General features: G+C 39.0%; 1 protein-coding gene across 1 annotated transcript in view; it reads left to right on the forward strand.

Moving 5' to 3' along the window:
• Positions 1 to 26,850, forward strand: part of hmcn1 (hemicentin 1) — a 578,667-nt gene that overhangs the window by 393,650 nt on the left and 158,167 nt on the right. Inside the window, exons 50-58 of the mRNA XM_048602072.1 lie at positions 11,237 to 11,350; positions 11,493 to 11,638; positions 12,752 to 12,902; positions 14,666 to 14,872; positions 16,849 to 16,962; positions 17,414 to 17,601; positions 18,521 to 18,617; positions 18,843 to 19,004; positions 24,436 to 24,549. Coding sequence (XP_048458029.1) covers positions 11,237 to 11,350; positions 11,493 to 11,638; positions 12,752 to 12,902; positions 14,666 to 14,872; positions 16,849 to 16,962; positions 17,414 to 17,601; positions 18,521 to 18,617; positions 18,843 to 19,004; positions 24,436 to 24,549 — 1,293 coding nt within the window. The remainder of the gene's footprint in view (positions 1 to 11,236; positions 11,351 to 11,492; positions 11,639 to 12,751; positions 12,903 to 14,665; positions 14,873 to 16,848; positions 16,963 to 17,413; positions 17,602 to 18,520; positions 18,618 to 18,842; positions 19,005 to 24,435; positions 24,550 to 26,850) is intronic.

Below are 26,850 nucleotides of genomic sequence, written 5' to 3' on the forward strand. Positions count from 1 at the left end.
GGTGTTCTGCAAAGCGGTCACCAAGCCTTCGCTTGGTTTCCCTGATGTAGAGGAGTCCACAACGGGTACAGCGGATGCAGTATACCACATTAGCAGATGTGCAGGTGAACATCTACTTGATGTGGAAAGTCTTCTTGGGGCCTGGGATGGGGGTGAGGGAGGAGGTGTAGGGGCAGGTGTAGCACTTACTGCGGTTGCAGGGAAAAGTGCTGGGTGTGGTGGAGCTGGAGGGGAGTGTGGAGCAGACAAGGGAGTCACGGAGAGAGTGGTCCCTCCGGAAAGCAGATAAGGTGGGGAGGGAAAAATGTCTTTGGTGTTGGGGTCGGATTGCAGATGGCAGAAGTGTCGGAGGATGATGCGTTGGATCCGGTGATAAGGGTGGGGAGGGAAAAATGTCTTTGGTGGTGGGGTCGGATTGCAGACTGCACCTTGTTGTCTCCGATTCTCCAGCATGTGCAGTTCCTACTATCTCTGTGCTCTGAGGTGACAGCTTTGTTTGTTAAGGTGGAAAATGTTACCAAATATTTCCTTGATGAAGCAGATGCTTGATGCATTGGCTCTTCACTCAGCTTCAGTTAGGAGAATTGCTTCTGAAGTTCCTAAGCCAATAAAATTTCCTGCTAAACCCCTTCTAAATGTCTCTCCCCATCCTGAGATAGCTTGTTTGCTGTACATGAGCTCTGTTCTTTCTCAAAATTGTTATTCAAAAGGAAATATCTAGTAGTTGCACTCGTGTTTCAGAGCAACTGATTTGTACTTAAACCTTGAAGTCAGCAAGAACTCTCTAAGTATCCTCCTTACAGATTTGTAAAACCTTATGAGAATTTATACAAAGCACTAAACTCTTCTCTTGAAGCAATAGCTGAAAGAAATCAATGAGCAAACAATGTTTTAAGTATCTAGTCATTTTAAAAATCACTGGTGGAGGTGGGTTCTTCCTGTTGGTGAGCAAGTCCTTTGTAAATATAAGATTGGAGAGTTGAGCTCAGCTGGTGTCAAAACAGTGTTGCATCCTGAAGATGGAGAAAATGAATCCAATCTCTTACCCACATATCTTTTCAAGTACGGCGATGAATTTAATGTTGGCAATAAATTTTTCTGTCTTCTGCCAGACCTTAAAGATTGAGAATCAGGGGAGCTTTTTGAATTACAATGTTGGCAAGGATTTGTGTGAATGCCAATGTCAGTGTTTGACTCCTTGGATGAAATGTGCCATTTTACAATATCAAACTTAATTTGTTTGGCCAAAGCCCAGAAAAAGTCTGAATATTTGAACTCAGTGGAAATATTTTGCTTAAACACTATCATACAGCCAAACTATACACATGGCATTCCTTCCAGAATACCAACAAATGGTCACTTGGATTGAAATCAAATGATAGATATGCCAAATGGTCCTTTATTGAATTAATTCTGGTGATGAGGAATGTCAGTCAGTTGGTAACTAAACTGGTGCACTTCAGGGAGACCATTACCAATTCTGAAAGATAGCAAACATAACATGAAAGTTTATTTATTTTCATTTTAATCAATGCATGTTTCACTATATAAGCAATTAGGAGAATGGTATATTTAGGTTGAGATGATAAGACTATTTTGTTTTTGCATATGATTTGACTATTTTATCTTTGCATATGATTAAATTATGTTGTCTTTGTAATTCTATTTCATTTTATTGTGGTCATATATTTTATTACCATAATAATTGATTTCTGACAAATAGCACAACCGCTGTGTAATTCCTAATTAAGACATATGACAACTTGCTTAAATATGTAAGTGGAATGAAACTTCTAAACAAGAAAGCATGATTGATTTATTAATAAGTATCTAATTCCATACCCGTATTATGCTGAGAAAATGCAATAAGTCTGGCAGCATCTGTGGAGAGTGAAAGAGAAGCCAGCACACTCTGCTTTATTTCAGATTTCCAGTATCTGCAATATTTTGCTTTCATTTCCATATATTTGGATCAGAATAGAATTTTTAGATAATAAGACATGATCAGCTTTTAACTATTGTCCATTGGTTTTCTGTTTTGTGCTATAATTAAAGCAGTTTAGAATATTCAAAGTACCAATTTCTTCTTGAACTAAGCAATTGTAATCATTATGTTGAGTGACAGGGTTGGAAAAGGTGAGTTGATCCAGTACAGAGAGTAAGAAAGGAACTGAGCCAAGGAGAAACCAGGGAGCAGCAACATTTGGTCTCTGTGGAGCTCCGGACACAGACCACTACCAGCAGCAGAGCTGAGCTCTGGGGAAACTGAGCTGTTAGCAATAACATCCTTTCACAATGGTGACCAGTCGCATTGATAAACTGTGGAAAAGCAGAGCTCTCTGATAATTTAATTGTTGGTGACAATGCAAGAAGATGAAGGAGGGAATATGGAATATATCCAGGACATGTCACATGAAATATGTCCATCCAAAGTTAGTGATGCTCTTGTGTAGATCAATTAAAAGATGTCATAAGCAATAGAATCTCTCACCACCCAAGACGTAATGTCAATTCCCCTGGAGATATCAAAGGAGGGTTGGAGTTTGGATAAAGATGCACTGATGGCAATGCAATCTGGAGGGTGTTTACATGAAAAGGATGACTTTTCTCACAGAATTTCTCCCTGTCCATACTTTCCACACATGAAAAGAAGGTGAAAACAAGAATATTTGAGCTCTTTTGAGAAAATTGCCAGGACATTGAGACTTTAATGAGAAGCATGGCTGACCACTCTACTTCACATCCTCAACAAGCTGAAGCAAAACGCCTCTCAGCCACAGCTATTCATCAGCCAACTTAACTCCAGGGTCTACCTCAGGTGTAGCCCCTTTGTTTACACAACCAATGTAACAAAATTCTGGAAACCAGTTGTGGGTTGATCCTATTTCTCTTTTTTTTATGCAGTCCCCTCTGTCCATAATCTAGGAGCTTTTATACTTCATCGCAGTCGTCAGGTTCCCAAAGAAATGGTGAGCAGCACTGTTAAGATAGAGAGGTTTGGCAAAAGGGTGGGTCAACAGGTAGCAGAGGCCACAAGTTGAAAGGTCAGCAACAACAGGCTGGGTCAGGGAGAAAGGAACCCACTCCAAAATGGTACTGATCGGGTCATGCAGCCATACATGAGACCATCAATAAGTAACTTTAAAAAGAAACTTGGAACACTAAACGAGAATCCCGCCCCCATTAACTGACTGGCTGTAAAGTAAAACAACATTAATCAGGCATTATTAAATAGAGGCCTACTATTCTGTTGTCCAACAAGAATCATCAACCTTAGTTATGAGCTTATCAATTGATATCTAGCCTCAATGGCATTTTAGGAGAGGGACTTGCACTTTTTCACTACCCGTCAGATGCCAGCTAATCCAACTGGATAGATTTGCCAACAGTGCACTCTTACAATATATGTCTAATTGGTGCAACAATGTGGTCGGTGGGTCCCATGATCAAAAATAAGCAGCAAAGATGCTTCTTAGAAAAATCTGACATAACCATTTGAATAGGGTCAACAGCCATTATCAGAAACGGTTAAATTTAAAAGCAAATGTAACTCTTCCCAACACATTTTGTAATAAAGAGCTGAGGTCTTGAGACTTTTCTCACTATAGCTGAGTTAACATCACCAGAAACTGCCAAAGTGCTCAGAATGGAGTTATATATGGAACAGCAACTAAGTCATGAAGGTCTAACAGCTCTATTTCTACTTATGCATTAATTCCTTTGATTGTGCGGGTATTAATATAGATTTATATAAATCAGTGTGGTGATATTTTTGGCAGAATAACAGCATAATGGTCCAGATCTTCAAGTTGGAGTAGTGACAGACATTCAGCTGTTTTCACTATTGAGCTTTGGAATCAGAGAAAATCCCAATGTGCACCCATTCAAACTTCCAGAAGGCAGAAGTACAATATCTTCTCCCTTCCGTTGATATCTCCAACAATATAGTTCTTCTTATGGAATTGACTCTGCCATTGAGACTTGAGATAGATGCACTCAATTTGCCTAAGTTTCTTTACCAGAATTCCTAGAACTTTTAATCATAGGTAAAAGACTAGAACTGATTTACAGCGGATGTTGTCAGAAGAAGATTTTTTTTAAAATACAGAACGTGTTTAACAGCAAATTTCTGAACAATACCTACTTCACAGTCACACCCTTTCTGCATTCCAAAGTTTATCATCCCAGGTTACACTGAGATCTTTAGTTGCTAATTCGATACTGCCATCTATCATTGAATTTCATTGCAGTAAAGCAAACATTCAGTTTAATATTAAGTATGGTTCAAAGGAATGGCAGATGGAGTTTAATTTAGATAAATGTGAGGTGCTGCATTTTGGAAAGGCAAATCAGGGCCTGGACTCATACATTTAAAGGTCCTGGGGAATGTTGCTGAACAAAGAGACCTTGGAGTGCAGGTTCATATTTCCTTGAAAGTAGAGTTGCATGTAGACAGGATAGTGAAGGCAGCATTTGCTATGCTTACCTATATTGGTGAGTACATTGAGTATAGGAGTTGGGAGGTCATGTTGCGGCTGTACAGGACATTGGTTCGGCCACCTTTGGAATATTCTGGTCTCCCTCCTACAGGAAGGATGTTGTGAAATTTGAAAGGGTTCAGAAAAGATTTACAAGGACGTTGCCAGAGTCGGAGGGTTTGAACTGTAGGGTGGGGCTGAATAGGCTGGGGCTATTTCCCCTGGAGCATCGGAGGCTGAAGGGTGACCTTAGAGGTTTATAAAATCACGAGGGGCATGGATAGGGTAAATAGGCAAGGTCTTTTCCTTGGAGTGGAGAGTCCAAAACTAGAGGGCATGGGTTTAAGGTGAGAGGGGAAAGATATAAAAGGGAGGTAAGGGGCAACTTTTTCACACGGAGGGTGGTGCGTATATAGAATGAACTGCCAAAGGAAGTGGTGGAGGCTGGGACAATTACAACATTTAAAAGGCATCTGGTTGGGTATATGAATAGGAAGGGTTTAGAGGAATATGGGCCAAATGCTGGTGAATGGAACTAGATATCTACTTGGCATGGACAAGTTGGACCGAAGTGTCTGTTTCCATGCTATATTTCTCTATGCCTCCATGACTCTCATAAATTATGCAGATGTAGAGATGAAGTACACAGATTTTAGTATTTCATCTTTTGAAGTGGATAGATATTTCAGTTGCAAATTTATTTCATTCTGAATATTCTTCAGAACTAACATTGTGGTTTTTAGGATTATTGATGCTGTTTTACTTCTATGAAAATTAATTCATTATACTAGAGTATTGATGATATAAAATATTTATGTCAATTGTCAAAGGACTTTAAGATATGTGATCTATAATGGAATAGCCTATTCATTTCATTCATTAAATTATTATTCATTTAAATTCATGCCAAAGTTTAGTACATATCTGATAGATCTTTCCAGTTATAATACTGAAAGTACTTTTTTTTTGCTGTTTTACCACAATTACACAGTTCTTTGTGGCATCTTTTGTTCTTTACTATTATCTCATCTAACCTGCCAAGCACCAGTTGTAAAAGAGATATAATGCTGACTGGACACTATGTGGGGGCAGGGATCATGAATTGGGGAAGACATTAAAGCTTAAAATATGGAATGGTGAACATTGGATCAAAGCACTCACTACACACCTCTTTTCTTAGAGGTAAAAAGAACTGTAGATGCTGGAGTCAGAGACAACACAGTGTGGAGCTGGAAGAACACAGCAGGTCAGGCAGCATCAGAGGAGCAGGAAAGGTGACGTTCCGAGTCAGGATCCTTCTTCAGAAATGGGGAGGGGGAAGGGAGCTGGGAATAAATAGAGAGAGGAGGGGTGGGGCTGGGGAAGGTAGGTGCATTGGTGATAGTGAGTGCAGGTAGGGAGTGGTGGGAATTGGTCAGAGGAATGGGTGGGGCGGATAGTTGGGAGAGAAGATGGACAGTTTGTGTCAGGTGACGGAGGCAGGGATGAGAGGGAGAGTTGGACATGGGATGAGGCCAGGGGTGGGGAAATTTTAAAACTGGTGAATTCCATGTTTAGGCCATCGGGCTTGTAGGTTCCCAAGGCAAAATATGAGATGTTGCTCCTCCATTTTGCAGGTGGTGTCAGTGTGATTTTCTTAATTTCTCAGATGTTTACCCTGCCGTTTTGTCACAGATCTTGCAGTTAATCTCAAATGAACAGCAGCAGCTGTATTATACACTCATACTTGCTGCAGATTTTTCATTGAAATATATGATGTTGAGAAAGGCATTTGTGTGTTACCCTCTCCAGGGATTTGTATGAACAGAATATGTATCTTTAGCCAATCAGATTGAAGAATCCTGAATGTAACAAGCAGAGTCTGATGCAGGGTGTCTAAATCGAGATCTTGAATTCAATGCCACCTATGTACAGAAACCAAATTAGAGAGGAAAAGAAAGATAAAAGAGACAGAAAGAAAGCATTTTTAAAATTTCCCTCAATAATTAAAAAAAATGGAGGAATGTAATTCCATGGTTGTAGAAGTCAATTTTCAGTGCCAGAGTACTTATTTGATGATAATTAATCATACTATTACAAAATATACTTACACTGGAATAGACATGCATTAACCATTTCTAGCATGTTGAGTGAGCGTCTTGGTAAGATGCAGGTGTATAACTCAGCTTCCGAAGCAGACTAATCAGATAACAACTTCCTGATTTCTATATTTAATTATTCATGAGTAGTCATTGTAAGTTACTGTCAGATTAACCTTTTAAAGATGCTGAATAATGAAAGCCTCACAATACCCAGCCATTATGTTGGAAAATTAGAGGACCGGCTACATGTGACCATGATCATCCATTTATCTCCATGAATGCTGTGCCTTATGATAGGATACAGTCCTTGGGTTCTATAGCCCTCTCGTATCTTATTCAAGCAACTATTTTCTCTGTAAATACAGTGACAGTGAGCACCAGCAGGCTGTTCAATAGCAGGGCATTTCAAAGTTGAATTCCATCTATATCGTCAACAGCAACACATGAACACTTTCCAGTGAGAATCACGAAATATAAGTCAGAAGTCTGAACCCTAATAGAGTTTGCCTGTTCCAATTCCATGTAGATCTTCTAAAGATGTAAATGGTTTTGATTTCTAGCTAATTAAAAAAAGATGTTCTAGTCTTCATGAATAAAGAGCAGCAGTGGATAGTCTTTACTCATTGCAGATCATCGCAGTCCTTATTATCCAATTTAACAATAATATCTCAATCTTCTTGATGGTACAAAACAATTTATATGCTTAATGTATATGTTAGATCAATGTGGTATTAGGAATATAGTTACATTTCCATTGCATATAGTATTGCAATCAGAATGCAATCAGAAATCAGAGCTAAGTAGGAAATTGGCAACAGGACCTCCAAAGTAGAAATCTCCCTATGCAATAAAGAAGTGAGTAGAGGAACAGGAGGATAAGTCACATCTATGCATGGCTAGAGAGATGGTTCAGGAAGCAAGAATTAAGATTCATGAGACGTTAGAACCAGCTGTGAGGAAGTTTTGTTCTATACAGGCCAGCTGGTTTGCTCCTGATCTGAGCTGGTACTGAGTTCTTCATGAAACATTTTGCTAGTGCTATTGGGGAGGGCTTAACTAACTTGACAGGGGTGTAAGAAAGTATCAGAGTGGAATACTAAGGTGCATGAATTACTGGGAGAGATAAAACACATTAGATTAGAAAATAGTAAATGAATATGTTGTGTCAGAGTAAGGAAGAAAGTAATAAAACATAGAGGAAAATCAATATACATGTATGTGTATGTACGGTGTGTGGTAAATAAGATTGGTGAGTTGCAGATACAGATTGCCACATGGAAATATTATGTTGTGACTATAACATAGACTTGGCTCAAGGAAGTCTGGATAGGTTGATGCAATTGTTTTCTAGATACAAGTTGTTTAAGCAAGATCAGAAAGAACAAAAGGGAAACATTAGAGAATAACGGTACTACACTATTATCGTAGGGGGTGCAGGAGCAGTGGGTCCTGTCTGCAGATGTGCATAAACAATTAAACATGGCATGACAGGTTGCAAGAGCAGCTAATAATGCATAAAGTTTCCTGGACTTTCTAAAGGAGCATAGATTAAAAGAGCAAGGAGGTTGCTTTTTGTGTGTGAGTCCCTTCAAGCCCAAAATGGTCTAATACGGATTAGGATACCCATCTTTCTGATCTAACTAAAAGAGTCTTGTTGACTACATAGCTACGGACACTGTTAGGAGTACACTAGCCCAAGTTCTGTCTCCTATAAGTTCCTCTTTCACCTTGAACAAGTAACCTTGACATCATCTCAATGTGTGATTCTTACTGTTCTCAATCGATAATTAACTCTTTCAGACCATTTCAAACGTATGCACAACAGTTAATTGAGCATGTATAAACATTAGTTCAACCTCAGCCAGAATTTGCATCCAGTTCTGGGCACTGCATTTTAGGAAGAATATGAAGGCATTAGAGAAAGTGAGAAAGAGATTTATTAGAATTACTCCAAGGATGAGGGATTTCTCATATGTAGATGTTTGGAGAGCTGGCGCTGTTTTCCTTTGAGAAGAGGCTGAGAGGAGATCTGATAGAAGTATTCAAAATACTGAGAAATCTGACAGATTAAATAAGGAGAAAGTGTTCCACCTCATGATAGGATTGAGAATGAGAAGGCACAGTGAAGTAAGAAACTACACCAATGCTTAGCATACACTGCCAGAAAGTATGCTGGAAGTAAGTTTAATTGAAGCATTCAAAAACTGAATTGGATGGTTATTTGAAAGGACCACTGTGCAAGGTTACAGGGAGAAGTCACAGGAATAGCACTAAGTGAGATGCTCATTTGGAGAGTAAATGCAGAAATAAAGGGCTGAATGGCTTCCTGTTGTGCTGTAATAATGTTTGTGATTCTATATTATGTGCACCGTAATATGCAAAATTCCAGCAGAATTTAATGTTTTTCTATGAATTGCAACATGTCATAAGTAAAGATAACTAAGAGGAAATGAATTAAAAATAATAAGCAGACTGAGTGTAGATTGTGATTGCAAAGTTTTTATAAATACAAAATTAACAGGCTCAAACAAGGCTACAATTTTGGGGAGAAAGACCAATGTGAGTAGGAGAGAAATAGAATAGACTCTAGACAAAAGCAACGCATCTTATTGAAAACAGAATGAAGCGTAAAGACTCCTTTTCTTTCCCCCCATGGAGGATAATGGTTTTTGTGCAATTGTGAATATGGATGATTTTCTGTGGCATACAATAGGTCAGAGCCTAATATTGTACATGAGATAGGATGAAGTTATTGCAGTTTTACTTGATTACTTCAGAGTCATGAAACTACTTTGTGGAGTTGGTGAGTTTGTTCAATTAAATATTATATTTTTCATAATATACGGTAACTTATCTATTCACACATGCAACATTCGTATGCTGCAAATTCTAATTTTTGATCAGTTTTTGATCACCATCAAACTGTTTGACTGGATTAATTTTTGCTTTAAAATGCAATGGAAATAAATCGTCTATATTGCGTGCGCACAAAAAAAAACCTGTCTCTTGCTTCAAAACTTTATCCACATTTCAACACCAGCATGTGATTATCAGACCAAGATTCTAAAGCTCAAAACTTCACTCAAACTTTAATAAACAGTTCTGAAGCATAATATTCAATTTAAGGTGGGAGTGATTTATACTTTGGGAAATTATAAGCCTGGTATGCTCAATCTTTGAAATCTTAAATGAAGAAACTACTAATGATCTTTTGCTCGAGAAGTTTTTAGTATGGTTTGAAAGTATTGATAGATTACTAATGGATATCCAGTGCAGATTAGAAATACCACAAAACAATTTTTAGTGAACGAAAGGTTGACAAATTAAAATATCTTTAATTCTTTGTCTTTTTTGAACCGAAGTGATACTGGAACTGACATAAGAGCAGTCAGCAAAGAAATGCCATAGCTGACTTTGACCTAAGCTAAGTCAAACATTGCAGTTAATTAAATATTCAATTATAAAATCTGGTCCAAAGGTTCTGGTCTAAAGCAGAATTGTAAATGCTAAGAAAATGAGAAGATTGACATGGGCAATGCTTGTGTTCCATTGACCTCAGAAGATAATGGATTATTAACAAACTGCAGCCAGGATTTCCCTTTTCTTATCTTAAGTATTGAGGCAGGTGTGTTTAAGAGTGAGCCACTCTCCACCCCGACCAATGAGAGAGCCTATCAGATCATATAACAATCAGGCACTTCAGCCAACAGTTTTTGGGAGAATGATACCCCAGTCTTTCTGAGAATTGAACATTCAAAAAACAGTAGCAGCTGGGAGCAACATTGCTGGTTTGGAAGCTCAGGGTACTGGCTGTTCAGTACAACAGAACCCGGGAGCAGGGGGAAGGTAAGTAAATTTTAGTGGGGGGGATCGTTGGGCTGTTGGCACAGGGAGAAAGAATGCATCAGAATCAGAGATAAAGGCAGAGGATGGCAATCATCATCTACCTTCCTCTCATCCAAGCCCCCGATCACCCAAATTGACCCCACTACTATTATCCCAGTGTACAGACTGTCACATTGTAGCAGTCAGAGAGGCCTCCTACCACTTTTCTCAACTGTCAGGAACAAAGTTAATCGGGCCAGTGAGGAGCAGAGGCTTTTAATTGATGGCAGGTCTGGAAGGTTGACTATCAGCTTTACGAACCTGAAATAATTTCTGAAGTGGCAGAAAGAGGACAGATATCTCCCTGTTGCCCATCTGTCTGATATCTGCCTTTCCTAACACCTTTCCTGCCACTTCCTACGAGGGTAAAATCTTGATCTTGGTGTGTTATAAAATCTAAGATGTTTTGAGGTTCTGTTTAGGAAAGCTGAGAATGAAAAAGTTGCAAAGGGTATACAGTTAGAAGAGTTGACAAAAGGAAGGGGAACATCATATGTTTTGTGGCACAAGTAACATCCTTAATTACGCTCAGTTGATTGGAGAAAGCTACCAAACAATTAGTATCATTATCATTTTAAACCACAATTATTTCACCTGCTTATGTTTGCATCATATTACATAACAATATGATCAACATGCAGGATTTCAAATTAATTTGCACTTCATATATAGAAGATGGGGGTTCAGATCCCAGTTTGGCTAATATTAAGATTTTTCATATCTTACTTCAAAAGTTTCAGTAATGTGATAAATTTAACTAGCTCTGTTTCTACTTTCCGTTTCCATCTGCAGGAGGCCGAACACTTCAAATTCTGAATGCTAAAGAGAAGGATTCAGGAAGATATACCTGTATTGCTACAAATGAAGCTGGAGAAACACTTAAGCATTATGAAGTAAAAGTATACAGTAAGTGCTTTCAGTTTAGTTTAGTTATTCTGAAACTTTATGAAATGCCCTGTGGAATAGTTTCATTTAGTAAGTCTGTTAATGGAGAATTTTGCTGTGATTTTACCAGGGAACTTAGAATGTAATTTTATTTTATTCCTAGTCCCGCCTACCATCAATAAAGATGATGTGCCAGGTTTTGGTTTGTCACCTAAAGAAATTAAGATCAAAGTGAACAGCAGCTTGACTCTACAATGTGAATCTCATGCAATTCCAGCAGCTACCCTTCGCTGGTATAAAGATGGACAGGTCTGTTGATTCCTTCATGAATAATATTGAATGAACATTTGAAGTTGCATTGTTGTGTTGTGTGAAATGATAATTCTGATCTAATTTACGTTCTCAAAGTTTTACTAGTCATGTGTCACAATGAAAACTAACAGATAATAAAACTATACCAATCTAACAAATTCCAACAGAACATAGTTGATAAGAGCAAATCTGCCTAAAGTTCAAATTAAAAAGCAATGATTGTGATTGCATATAATGTCCCAAATAAATATATTGCTTTCATTTTCCGAATAATTTCAAAAAGCTCTGAGAAATTAGACTAGCTGACTGAGAACTGTTCTATGACTTTTAAGACAGTATGGGATAGTTCTCTAAACAGCAACTTAAAAGTCACTCAGAGCCAATGAATACTAATAGTTCGCTGATAATATCAAATTGGGCTCCTGGCCACCCTTACAACACTTGTTTAGCTAGGGGTCATCACTGCATGGAGAGTTCGGACAAGAATTCCAACTGCCAGGATTTCCAATGCCTTTTCTCAGACATTAAATCGTAGCAGTGCTGCAGAATAAGTATCCAAACAGTTAAAAGAGCTTACTGTCACCTTTCTCATGATGCTCCAGGAGGACAGTTAGGGAAACGGAAGATAAATCACTGACAATCTGGTCTTGGACACCTGTACTAGAAGATCTTTATGTAGAGTCAGCTGTAATCTCAGTAGCATTGTGAAATCTTGGTTGATAATTGACCAGCTGTCCAAGTTGCTCTTTGTTAACCACCACAATCTCAACAGATTTTGGGTAGGGTTGCAAAGGGAAATCCAAGTCATGAAGTAATAAAATATGTAGATAAATGCAAGGGAAATAGAATAAACATTGGAAGCAGGTGAAGATATAAGGCTACATCTGAGATGAAAACGAAGCAATGGTATAAGTTTTGGATTCAACCAGCAGATCACCATGAGATGGAGTATGGCCTCCTGTGTTGTAAACATGTAATAATGTTGATTACATTATGTTATTGCCAGAGATCTATTATTCTTTAAACTTAAACTACAATTTCTTACGATTAATAATGAAGGTTGATATCTTTGTATTTTCATGAGAAGAAAACAACTCTTTATATTTCTAGCCTCTCAAGAAAGATGATCATATTACTATCACAGCAAATGGACATATCATTCAGATCAGGAATACGCAGCTTTCAGATACAGGACGATATACTTGTGTTGCCACCAATATCGCTGGAGAGGATGAAAAAGACTATGATGTGAATGTTCAAGGTTGGATTGTATTACCTTTTTTCTGTAACTTTTTTATGATACAATTTGGGATAATCCAGTTGTACCTCTTGCCCCTGCCAACTACACTGCTAACAAGGAAGTTAATAGAATCTCCGCCAGTATGAGTCATTTCTGAAAACAGTAGGTAAGAAATTAATATTCAATTAACAAAACAGTGCTGTAGTTTAGCCTGGCTATAGACAGATGAAAGGTCTGGCTGTCTTGCAGGATGTGGACTTTGCTGGCTTGGCCAGCCTTCATTGCTCATCCCTAATTCCCCTTGAAAAGTTGGCAGTGAACTACCTCCGTGAGCCACTGCAGTCGATGTCATGCAGATAGACACACAGTGATTTTAAAAAGGGAGATTTAAGATTATGATGCAGCCAGCAATGAAGCTGTAGTGATAGAGATACAAATCAGGATGGTGTGTGTCTTGGAGGGGAATTTTCAATATTGGCATTCCCATGCATCTGCAGTGTTTGTCCTTCTAGGTAACAAAGGTCACGCTTTTGGAAGGTGTTCTTGAAGAAGACTTGAAGAGTTTCTGCAGTGCATTCTGTCAATAGTACACACTGTGTATGAATGATAGAAGGAGTGAATATTGTAGGTTGATGGGGCATCAAACAAGCAGATTGCTTTGTCTGAATGGTGTCAACTTTCTTGAGCATTGTCCGAGTTTCACTCATCCGGACAAATGTAGTGTATTCCTTTACGTTCTCGCCTCATGCCTGGTAAACAGTGGATAGGTTTTGGGGAGCAAGGAGGTGAGTTATTCACTAGAGAGTTCCTAGCATCTAGTGTGCTGTTGTGCTTATATGACTGGTTCAATTCAGTCTCTGGTAATGGTAAACCCAGGATGTTAATGGTGGGCTTTTCAGCAATGCTAATACCACTCAGTGTCGAGGGATGATGGTCAATTCCTGGAGCTTATGTGGTGTGGATTGGAAGTTATTTACCACAGATTTGTCTAGGTGTGGACATTAATCATGTCTCGCTGTGTGTGAACATGATCTGCTTCAGTACCTGATCTGTCGCAAATGGTGCAGAACACACGGTGGCTCAGTGGTTAGCACCGCTGCCACACAGTGCCAAGGACCTGGGTTTGATTCTGCCCTCGGCCAACTGTCTGCATGGAGTTTGCACGTTCTCCCCATGTCTGTGTGGGTTTCCTCTGGGTGCTCCAGTTTCCTCCCACAGTCCAAAGATGTGCAGGCTAGGTGGATTGGACATGCTAAATTGCCTGTTGTGTTCAAGGATGTGTAACTTAGGTGGGTTATAGGAGGATGGGTCTGAGTGGGATGCTTTGAGGGTCGGTATGGACTTGTTGGGCCGAAGGGCCTGTTTCCACACTGTAGGGATTCTATGATCAGCAAATATCCCCACTTCTGATGATATGGTGGAAGGAAGGTCATTGATGAAGTAGTTGAAGATGCATGAGACAAAGACACTGTTCTAAGGAACTCATGCAGGTATCTAGTTCTCTCAGATGTCACGTGCTTTTACTATTGCATAAAACATAAAAAGACTAATTTGAATTGTTTTGTTTCCTGTCGATTCAGATTTGTTTTATGTCTGCCTAATTATTTTCTGCATATTGTTAGACAGCAGACACTAGCATTACTTTTGCATCTATTCGATGCTGGATTTATTCTATATTTACTCATGGTATGCATTTTATCATACAATAATTGCATTCTTATGATGTGCAAGTTTTTTTAAAAAAACTTTGTCTCTCCTGACTATACTTTTAATCATTAATTTAGTTCCACCAAGTTTTGTGAAGCCGATACATGTTCGTGATACAAAGGGTGGTGCACTGGAAGGAAGCAGAAGTGTTGACTTTAAGGATGTAGCCATGAACAATCCCATCTCCCTGTACTGTGAGACCAATGCCGTTCCACCGCCATCTCTCACTTGGTATAAAGATGGCAAATTGTTGACATCCAATGACAAGGTGTTGATTCTGCCAGGTATGAACAAGTTTTGCTGCCACAGATGAAACATAATTGTTTGTCATGGGAAGTGACTAACAGCTACAGTTATTTCAACTCTGCAGGGTTACCTCTTGTATAATAGATTATTGGGTTATGCTTTATCCATGCTGGAAGTTGATTTTTTTTGACATCCAGTGACATAATTATTGCTTTAACCTCATAGTTGAATGGGTAGATGCAGGAAGATTAGCTGGAGTAGCAAAATTAAAAATAAGAGAAAATGCTACAGAAAGGACATGAAGATTTGCTTGGTGATGCAATCATTTACATTCATCTGAGTTGGCAGACAGAGCCTCAGCTGAGTTGTCTTCCAAAAGACAGTTCCTCTGACTATGCAGGATTCCATCTGTACTGAAATGCCAGCATTGATTTTTGTGCTCGAATCCTAGAGTAGGTCTTGAACGTAGGTCTTCCGGCTCAGAGGAGAAAGTGCTACTAATACAGCCATGGCCGATGTAAAAAGAAGCTAATGAAAGAAATAAGAAAGATTTGTATTTACATTAGCTCCTTTTATAACCTCAATGCACATGAAAGTGCTTTGCAGTTAATGAAGTATTTTTGATATGTAAGTTACTGCTGTAACAAACTAGCATAGTGGTATGGTGGCTCAGTGGTTAGCACTGCTGCCTCACAGCACTAGGGACCTGGTTAGATTCCAACCTTAGCGACAGTCTGTGTGGAGTTTGCACATTTTCCCCGTGCCTGCACGGGTTTCCGCTGGGTGCTCCAGTTTCTTCCCATGGTCCAAAGATGTGCATGTTAGGTGGATTAGCCATGCTAAATTGCCCATAGTGGCCAGGGATGCACAGGCTAAGTGGATTAGCCATGGGAAATGCGGGTTACAGAGACAAGTTAGGGGGATGAGTCTGGAAGGGATGCACTTCAGAGGATTGGTGGGTCAAATGGCCTGTTTCCATCCTGTAGGGATTCTATTTTGCTATGAAAAGATCAATAATTAAAAGAACAAATGATTTTTATTACAAGATGTATATTTGTTAGCTTACTAAGTTGAAAGACCTATAAAATCTAATTAATTAATCTATAATAGGCATTTCTTAAAGGATATAATCTCAAAGAATGACACAGTATGTAAAATCTGAGATAGTAAAAAAGTTAGAAGCCTGCAAACGAAAAGTTTTTTTTTACAAACTGGGAAAGAAAAGAAGTTGCATGTGTGGAAGGCCTGAAATGAAGAAAGACAAATGCTGAAATGCAGGCGTAAGTTTGTTGATCTGGAGAGAGAATAAGCAAGCAAACCACTGGGAGGCCATATTCACAAGTGCTTAAAGCAGAGTTCTACCAAGCACATTTTCCTTCTCTGCTTTCTGTATACATTACTCCCTATTTTTTCCACACTGTTATCCCCAACTTTCTTGCATCAACCCAGGCCATCATTTCATTAGGAAATTCACAGGGTCTGCTCATCTGTCAGTTGAGAGTTCATCCAGTGACAGTGCAATACTTTCTCCCATCAGTTCAGCTGGTTGCATTGTGATAATCTGAAGATTACAGATAAATATGATGACATAATTTAGATACTTTATGCCATAACACACTGGATACGAGGGGTTTACAATAATGTTACTAGTCTCCACATTGATAAAGTAGCGAGTGATTCCTGAGGAAAGCAGCCTATCACTGCTGAATCCAGCTAACTTGCCTCCTGAATTCTGTTTTATTTCAGAACCTATTTAGGCTAATTTCCCAAATACAACACCCAAACAGTAACCTTAAATGAATCGGGGGCGTGGGACGCTAATGACTAAATATCACAAATGTATCCCAGAATCCCGAAAGTATGAGCAGGAGATCCAGAAGTGGTTATACAACATGAGTTGATGCCCCAGTTATAACACACAAATTCCTTTTAGGGTTCCTGGATTAGATTACAAACATTATGTTCGTAAAGTCTAAGCATCCAATTATATTAATTTGCATTCATTATGTATTAGGAGGGCGTGTGTTACAAATACCCAGAGCACAAATAGAGGATGCTGGGAGGTATACTTGTGTGGCTACAAATGAAGCAGGCGAGGATTCTATTCAGTATGAACTGAGAGTTATGAGTGAGTATCAAAGGCTCAACCAGGTATGGATTTTGTGGCACAATAATGCTGAAGTTTATGAATTACAGATCTTAAAAAGTTGTTGAATCTCTGCTTTTTGATCACCCCCCACCCAAAAACCACAATTTAAAAATCAACAAGCCCAATTCTGTACCTGAGTGAATTGGACTTTGCAATGTATTAAACAAAGCTTATTGATATCAACCAGAATGCTACTCTTCTCCTTATCATTAAAAATTCAAACTGCATGCCGAGAATTTGGTTAGCCCTGCTTTTCTCCCATTATTGTATCAACTGAACTGCTGCCTAAAGAACTGACAGCAACTCATTTATTATGCAAAGCATGACAAAGTGGTGATTTTTTCATTGCTGTTGTTTAGTATTACTAACAAAAAAAGTTCAAAAAGATATTGCTAAGAAATTGCTCACATCATTGTACTTTTCCATCTAGCTCCTCCGACCATTAAAGGAGCTGATAGTGATTTACCAGAAGAAGTTATTGTGCTGATAAACAAGACTACAATATTGGACTGTATGGTTAGTGGAACTCCCACTCCCAAAATCTCCTGGCTAAAGGATGGCCAGCCATTGAAAGCAGACAACACCCATAAAGTCCTGTCCAATGGACGAACTCTGCAGGTGTGGACCCCAAGGTTATCAATGCTTATGTTTATAGAGTCTTTGTTAATGCTTATGTTTATAGGGGTTTAATTATCAAGAGTTCATTTAACATTTCTCCTATCAAAATATTTCACTGTGTTTTAAGTACTTTGCAAAAACAGCCTATTAAAGAGATTGTATCAGCTCATAGAGTATGTTCAGTTACTTGGTCTGTTAGCAACTGACAGATGGTAAGTCTGAACTGCTTAAAACAGTGCCACATATAATGTCAGTGAATGTTTGAATCTAAAGATAATCCTGAAATTACTTTTCACCACATGAAAGATGACCACTTGAAGTCAATACAAGAACATTTCATAATCATGATTTTGCCAACTGTCTTACTGAAAGTCAACCAGTTTAAAGTAATAGATATGAGTCTGATGATAAGGCAATAAAATGGATTACAATATTTATTTGTAAAGGAGTACAGCATTAGTCTGAATTATTTTATATTCCCTTGTGAGGAACTGATTCTTACAGGTCAGCATGGAGCAATTCTGCTGACTTGACCTCTTTAAACTTGGAGCAACAGTAGAGTTTCACATTTAGACTACATCTCCCTAGGCTAGGAAAAATAAGCCAAGTTTATGGAAAGGGAGTGGATGCCAGGCCATAGAAAGAACAGACTTAGCCAAAGTGTGATCAATTTGTTCACTGCCCATAGTGCCTTGTAACGTTACTTTAATATGAGCCAATTGTTTCCCATTAGGAAGGGGAAACATGAAGGAGAAAAATGTTAGAAAGTATCAAATATCACATACAAATTGCTGAAATTTACTTTATATTTCAGGGAATAACATTAACTTGTAAAACAAAACAGTGTTTAAATTGTGTGACCGGACATTCCTGAGTCATTGTAAAAGTTATTAAGATTCAACTGTTAATTTCCCAACAGATTCTCAATGCACACATTTCAGATACAGGCAGATATGTTTGTGTTGCAGAAAATATAGCTGGAAACACAGATAAATATTTCAACTTGAATGTCCATGGTGAGTGACAACAGTTTTATGTAACATATTAGGAAAATAATAAAGTCCAAGAAATATACTTTGAAAATGTTCTATAATACAATGGCTTGAACACTATACAAACAACAAAAGAAGAAAATACTAAATTTGCCCTGACTGAATGTCATATTCTGATCTTACATGTGTTATTTATTGTTGTCATAGGGAAAAATATTTTTCAAGAAAAATAAATGTTGTGTTTTACAGTGCCTCCCATTATTATGGGCACCAACCCAGAGAATATGACTGTTGTTATAAACAACTTCATATCTTTGATGTGTGAAGCCACAGCATTTCCACCACCCAGTCTTAGTTGGCTTAAGGATGGGAAACCTCTGCAGTCCAACACCAACATTATTATTTTGCCAGGTAAGAAACAGGTTCATTTTGTAGTTTATTTCAAATCTTCACTTGAGAGACATGATTAATCCTGATGGGTGAGTACTAGAAAAGTGCACTCACTGATGTTTTGTTGTCTACCACTCAAAACAATATACTACATGTTCCTGAAAATTCGGTTCACTTCATCTTTATGCTGGATTTTCTGTTGCTGCTTGAGTGAGAATGGACATGAGGAATTTAAGTGGTGTCTCCAGAACAGAGTGGGATTTTCAATCTGTTTTCCAGAGAAGGCTGAAATATCTAGTGCATGTTAATGCATACACCTGTAAGGATTACCACAGAGAAAAAGGAGCCTTGTTTCTACTTGTGTTTTTTTGCTAAGTTGGAGGAATCAATTCACGTCTGCTGCGAACAGCTTAGCTCAGTTTGACATTGGAGATCACTTCTTGTTGTCTTTATCTCTCTGGTCGTCTGTCTGCTTTCCGCAGCCAAGCAGCAACAGTTCCCAACATGGCAGCTGGTTGGTTTTTCACCTGTTACCAGGCACGCATTTTTCTGCCCCCTGAAGGCACTCAATACTTCTAATTGGGCACTGAGTTCAGCTCCTGCAAAAATGATGCAGTTCAACTGTGGAGTCAGAACCTGGATTTTATCTCAATGTCAGGCTCCTGACTCTGCTTTGAAAAACCAGCCTTTTGATATTTGTATAAACTCAGCCCCACTTGAAAATTGTAAAATGCACACACTTATTCTTCAGGATCAGGTCAATGTTGTCTGCGTGAAACTTGGGAGCTCAATTACTTGTCAGGTTAATAAATTTAAAATGTAATCTATAAGGTACATCATTACTCATATCTAACAGTTTTGATGGATGTTGCAAAACTTGGAATGATTTCCATTCTGTTTTAATTTCACTATTGGCATGTGGGTATTTCTGGCTGAGCCAGCATTTATTGTCCGTCTTAGATGCCCTTGATCGGATGATGGCAAGCTGTCATTTTGAGGTACTGCAGTCTATTTGATTTAGTAACCATGATGCCATCAGAGAAGAAATGCCATGATTTTGACACACCAGCAGTGTTTTCAAGTCAGGATGGTAAAGGATTTGGAGAGTAAGTTGCCCCCATATGGTAGTGTTCCTGTGTATCTACACCCTTTTCTTCCAGATGGTCCTGGATTTGGAAGGAGTCATCTAAGGACCCTTGTAGAATTTCTGCAATGCCTCTTGTAGATACTACTGAGCAGTGGTGCCAGTCAAGAGAGCTGCTTTGTCCTGAATGGTATCGAGTTTCTTGAGTATTATCAAAGCTGCACTTACCCAGGCAAGTGGAAAGTATTCCAGCACACTCCTGTCTTGTGCCTTGTAGATGGTGGTGAGTTGACTACAGGATGCTTGACTTCTTGTGCACTTGTTGACACTGTATTTATATGTTAGACCAGTTCAGTTTCTGGTCAATAGTAGCCCCCAGGATATTGATAGTGGGGGTTTTGGTAATGAAGGAGGGAAGATCCTTGACGAACCAGCTGAAGATGATTGGGCCTCAGACATTTCTCTGAAGAACTCCTGTGGAGTCCTGGAGCTGAGATGACAATTTCAATAACCACTATCAGCTTCCTTTGTGACAAGTAAGAGTCCAACCTATGAGTAGCTTCCCCATGGCCATTGAATTTAGTTTTGCTAGAGCTCCTTGAAGCCATATGGATAAAAACAGCCTTGATGAGGAAGCACAGTCACTCTCACCCTATCTCTAGAATTCAGTACTTTACAGACTTGGCACAAATGTGGACTAATGAGGTTAAGATTTGAGTGGCCTGGGCAGAAACCAAACAAGTCTCAGTGTGCAGGTTATTGGAAACAAAGTGTTGTTTCATAACATTGTTGATGACACCTTGTATCACTATTAATGATTGAGAGGAGACTGACGGGGTGGTAATTGCCCACGTTGGATGTATTCTGGTTTTTGTGTACAGGACATTCCTAAGTAATTTTCCACATTGTCAGATAAATGCCACTGTTGTACCTCAATTGGAACAGCTTGGCTAGGGTCTTGGCAAGTTCTGGAGCAGACATCTTTCAGTACTACTGCCATAATGCTGTCAGGTCCCTTTGCAGTATCCACTGCCCCTAGGTATTGGTTGATATCCTGTGGACTGAGTGGAATTGGCTGAAGACTGGCATTTATGATGCAAGGAACCTCTGGAGGAAGCTGAGATGGATCATCCACATGGCACTTCCGGCTGAAAATTGTTGTGAATGCTTCAGCCTTATCTTTTGCACTGGAGTGCTGGAGTTAGCTATCATTGAGGAGGGTGCCAGGATCTCCATCTCCCTTCAGCTAGCACTTCCTACTCTTTTTCCCTTTATATTGCCAACCCTCACTGGGGAAAGTTCATGAACACTGTTGATTGCCTCAGCTATTCTGTCTATATTTTGTATGGAAATGCCTGTCTCCTTTGTTTAACTCGAGTGGGAGGAAGACTCCTCTTACATTTGTTACCCAATTAATTGATTGCAAAAGTCATTATTTAAAGATGACCAAGTAAATATTGCCATATATTCAGTGTAAGCAGCTTGACTAGGAGAGGATAAACTATGTTTTGTTGCTCTCTGTTCAGAAGCAAAATCCAGTGCCTATAAATAAAAGTTATATTGTGTTCCAAAATGAAGAATATACATTGATAAGAAACTGAAGGGAGCAAGTGGAAAAGAAGCAATAGCAGACAAAAGGATACAGAACAAAACAGTAAACAAAATTACAGGGTAGTAGGGTGGGTCTGGGTGGGGTTCTCTTTGGAAGGTTGGTGTGGACTTGGTGGACTGAATGGCCTGCTTGCACACTGTGAAAATGAAAAGTTACTGGTGGAGATTGTAGTCTGATTATGTTGTTTCATGAAAACTGTGATCTGGATTTTATGGGGTGACAGCCAGGCTCCCTGCCTTTGCTCAGCTAAAATGTCAGTGAGGAGACAGACAGACACTGCCCATGGGAAGAATGGCTGTCCACTATCATTTAACACAATTGGATACTAATGGGCTAGAAGTAGGATTTCCACTCCTCAGAGACAGAATTCCTACCTCAGAATAAATAGACAGCCAATCTGTAGTGCCAGAAGCACCCTGCAGGAGTTGGGGCTAATGCAGGGATTAAGACAATCTCCATTAAGGCACATTGTCTAAGGAGCTGGATACCAAGGTAAGCAGCATGCTGAGGTTGATCTCGTTGAGTTCACACTAGCAGGCTTCGGTAAAGAGGATGGTGAGGGTGGGTGTGAGAGGCCCACATAGGCAGTGGTCAAAAGAAGAATGGGGTCGGGGTGCTTACAATGGGGACACAGAAGCTACAAAGGAGGACCCTTGCCCCAACCACGTCTTGCCCCAACCTTCCATAAGCTGAGCTCTGCCAGCTGAAATTACTGCACTGTCAGTTTGGTGTGCCCCTCCATACCCCAAACACTGTGGGGTAAAGTACTGTTAAATATGGGATGAAGCTTTAAGTCACCACCACTTAAGAGAAGGCCAAAGATTGAATTGTATGAATCACTACCTTCTGCAGTGAAGCAACATAAAATCCAGCTAACATCAAGTTGGATGAGGCTGTAGTATGGAGCAGATTACTGCTAAAAATCAACTAAAGTGGACATAGACTATCACGTGTCATTGATCTTAAAATACCCTTGCTATTCTGGCAGCTACATTATAGAATTCCTGCCAGCTTTGTCTCATTCCTGTGAATTTTCACAGCTGTATTTCTGTATTCAGTAGCAGAAGAGTAAACCAATTGTAATCACAATACCGTACCACATAGCTAATGCTGGACTGATAGTAGCAAGTTTGGAATCAACAAAGTGGTTCAAAGCCAAATCACTTCTCTTCAAATGAGACTAATCAGTTGCATGTTTTGGTCACAAATGGGAATTTTAGATCTAATGTTGTTGTGGTGCTATTTGTCTCATAAGTTTGCAGTTGAGTTTGTCCTCCTGGTAGCAGTGGTCTAGAGCAAAAGACAGAACTTCCATGCTCCACTTTGGCCTAGTTTCCAGTACCTGTGTATGGTAGGTTCCCAATAGATTTGCAAGCATCATTGCATTCCAGCTTGTGTTGGCTGCTGGAAATTATACATAGCTAGAATTGAGATTTCTTTCCACTAGACTTATTTCCATTTCTGGTGTTACATTAGATCCCTCACTAGGCAGTGTCAGAGCGACAGTGATTAGTTGCAGACCATTCACTTATTTATTTCAGTGGAGAGGGGAACAAAAGGTAGAATGGAAATGTAATGGACAAATGTCAGCCTTCTCGGGCAGCATCATTGTATTTTTTAAAAATGGTTTGACCTGCAGATTTTTCCATCCATCACTTGAGAGTAACACAAGGAATTCATTCACATCTGAACATTTGTAAAGTAATGTCAGATTTTTAAAGACAGGTCTAACTTATTTTGCTTTAAAATGGTTCATATTATAGGGTTTTCAATTACGCTCTACTTGTACATAAAAAGAACTCTGATCTCAAATATTTTCATTAAAGTTGAGGTCAAATATAGCTAGGCACTTTCAAAAGTCTGAAAATAACACATTTTGCTTGGAAAGAGGGAATTTTGTGAAGGACACAGTTTTAAAAAAAACCAGTGCAACTTGTATTTCCACTCATTTTACGATCAAATAAAATGTAAGATCAGCAGGTGAGATGAAATCTATATCAAAGTATAGAAATAAAAGAAATGAGAACATACCATTCGGCTCATCTAGCCAATTTCCTTCATATTATGTAATCCATTCTATGGCAGCACTTGTGAAGAAAAAAATCAGAGTTAACGTTTCAGGTCTGGTGACCCCTCCTCAGAACTGTTTTGAAAAAGGGTCACCAGACGCAAAATGTTAACTCTGATTTTTTTCTTCATAGATGCTGCCAGACCTGCTGACCTTTTTCCAGCAACTTGTTTTTGTTCCTGATTTATGGCATTCGCAGTTCTTTCGGTTTTTATTTAGTAATCCATTCTATCTTCATTGATCCCATTCTCCACTCTCCAAGAAAAATTCTCCAATATTTTCAATATTAAATTAAACCAACTTGGGTAATTTTATTATACATCCTGGCCAGGTTGATATATTTCCATGTCTTAGGAGCTCAAGAAACATGAAATTGATAAGTTGCATAACTAATTACTCAAGTAAAGAAATTGAATATATCAACTAATCAAAGATGGAATGGCTGTAATATGGCAACAATGGGTCTTAATAATACAAAGATGCTGAGTAGAGGACAGTATCAGTGTCTAAACAAATACTTTGTTGCAAAATTAACAATATTCTGCACTTTAACTTCTTAGAGTTTGTAAATAGAAGCAGACTTTGAAAATGATGTTTTGATGCAACTACAGAATTTATTCAGTGTTTTTCACTTGGATTATTAGTACAATATATTTTTGATTCTGAAATCTAGTTATCTTTCTCACAGGAGGTCGAACTGTCCAGTTGCCTCGGGCTAAGCAGTCAGATGGAGGAAAATATGCATGCTTAGCCATGAATCAAGCAGGAGAAGCTGAAAAGCAGATTTACCTCACTGTTTATGGTTGGTATATATGATTTCAGAATTTAGGATATAGGGACCGAGGAGATAAAAGTTAATGCAGCAATAATTTATAAAGTTTTCATTAGAAACATATGAAAACTGTTTCTACTGTTTTTACCTCTATTTTGTAAAAACTTCTATAGGTATGTGAAGATAAAAATGATTAGTGCCCAAATGTATGTCCCTTACAGTCAGAAACAGGGTAAGTTATAGTGGGAACAAAGAGACGGCAGACCAACTAAATACATGCTTTGGTCTGCCTTCACAAAGCAGGACACAAATAACATCTCAAAAATGTTGGAGATCACAGAGTCTTGTGAGAGGGAGGAACTGAAGGAAATCAGTATTAGTAGGGAATTAGTGTTGGGAAACATATGGGAATAAAAACTGATAAGGACCTGATAATCTACATCTCCAGCGTATTTAAGAAAGTGACCTTAGAAATAGTAGATGAAGTGGTGGTCATCTTTCAAGATTCTATAGACTTGGGAACAGTTCCTATGAATTGGAGCATAGCTGATGTAACCCCATTATTTAAAAAAAGGAGGTAGAAAAAAAACAGGGAGTTATGGACTGGTTAGCCTAACATCAGTCGTGGGGAAATTGCTGGAGCCCATTTTTAAAAACTTAATAGCAGAATACTTGTAAAACAGTGACAGGATTGGACAGAGTCAGCATAGATTTTGCAAGTGGGAAGTCATGTTTGGCAAATGTACTGGAACTTTGTGAGGTTGTAATGCATCGAGTTGATAACAGGGAGCCAGTGTATGCAGTTTACTTGGATTGTCAGAATGTAAAAGGAAAGCAAATGAGATTGGGGATAATGTACAGACATAGATTCAGAACTAGCTGGCAAACAGGAAACAAAGAACAGGAATAAATGCTTCTTTTTCAAGTGGCAGGCAGTGACTAGAAGAGTATCACAAGGATCTGTGCTTGGACCCCAGCTATTCACAATATATATCAATGATTTAGATAAGGGAACTAAGCGTAAAGGTGAAGTCAGCATAGTACCAGAGAACCACAGGGCTGTTCTGTCATTAGAGAGAGATGACTGGTGGTAGTTTAACCTGAAGATCATCATGTCTTGGTGACGGGCATGTTCGAGAAGGTGGGACCTTCATAGTGAACTCAGCTGCAAACTAGCTGTCAAGCTGACTGACCCCCAAACTAACTATACTACCTCCACGTTTGTAGACAACACAAAGCTGGTCTGAAGGGTGAGCTGTGAGGATGATGCAGAGATACTTCAACTTGATTTGGACAAGTTGAGAGAGTGGGCAAATGCATGGCTGATGAATTACAATGTAGATAAATGTGTGGTCATCCACTTTGGTAGCAAAAACTGGGGGACAGACTACCATCTGAAATGGCAATAGTTGGGGAAAAAGGGAGATGCAATGAGATCTGGTTGTCCTAGTACAACCATTGCTGAAAGTAAACATGCAGGTGCAGCAAGTGGTGAAGAAGGCAAATGATATGCTGGCCTTCATAGCAAGATGTTTCAAGTACAGGAATGTCTTGTTGGGCTTGTACAAGGCCTCAGAGACACCACACCTGGAGAATTGTGTGTAGTTTTAGTCTCCCTATCTGAGGAAGGATGTTCTGGGAGTGCAATGAAGACTTTCAAGACTGATTTCTGAGATAGTAGGATTAATGTAAGAAGTGGGACTGGATTGGTTAGGATCATGTTCACTGGAGTTTAGAAGAATGAGGGGTAGCGGGGGAAATCTCAAGGAAACCCATAAAATTGTAACAGGACCAAACATGGTAGACACAGGAAGGATCTTCCCAATGACCTGGAAGTCCAGAACAAGGGGTCGCAGTCTAAGGATATGGAGTAGGCCAATTAGAACTGAGATTATTAGAAATTTCTTCATCGGAAGAGTAGTGAGCCTGTGGAATTCTCTATCACAGACAGCAGTTGAGGTGAAAACATTGAATGTTTTTAAGAAGGAGCGAGGTATAGCTTTTAGAACTAAAGTGATCAAAGTGTATGGGGAGAAAGCAGGGAACAGGCTGATCAGCCACAATCATACTGAATGGGAGAGCAGGATCTATGGGCCGAAAGGCCAACTCCTGCTCCTGTTTTCTATGTCTATTTGCAGGAGACTATAGCCTATACAAAATAACAGTTGAGAATAGAATGGATTATGTAAGACATGTATTATTATGGTATGGGAGAGTTAAACATTGTGTTTCAGATCATTATTTCCGCGAACTCCTTCAGGCCAGATATATGAATAAATGAATTTGTTTTTTCACAAGATGTTATTTGGTACTGTATCATGATTTTCTGAT

The sequence above is a fragment of the Rhincodon typus genome, chromosome 10 (assembly GCF_021869965.1).
Source record: "Rhincodon typus isolate 14 chromosome 10, sRhiTyp1.1, whole genome shotgun sequence".
In the NCBI taxonomy this organism is placed as follows: Eukaryota; Metazoa; Chordata; class Chondrichthyes; order Orectolobiformes; family Rhincodontidae; genus Rhincodon; species Rhincodon typus.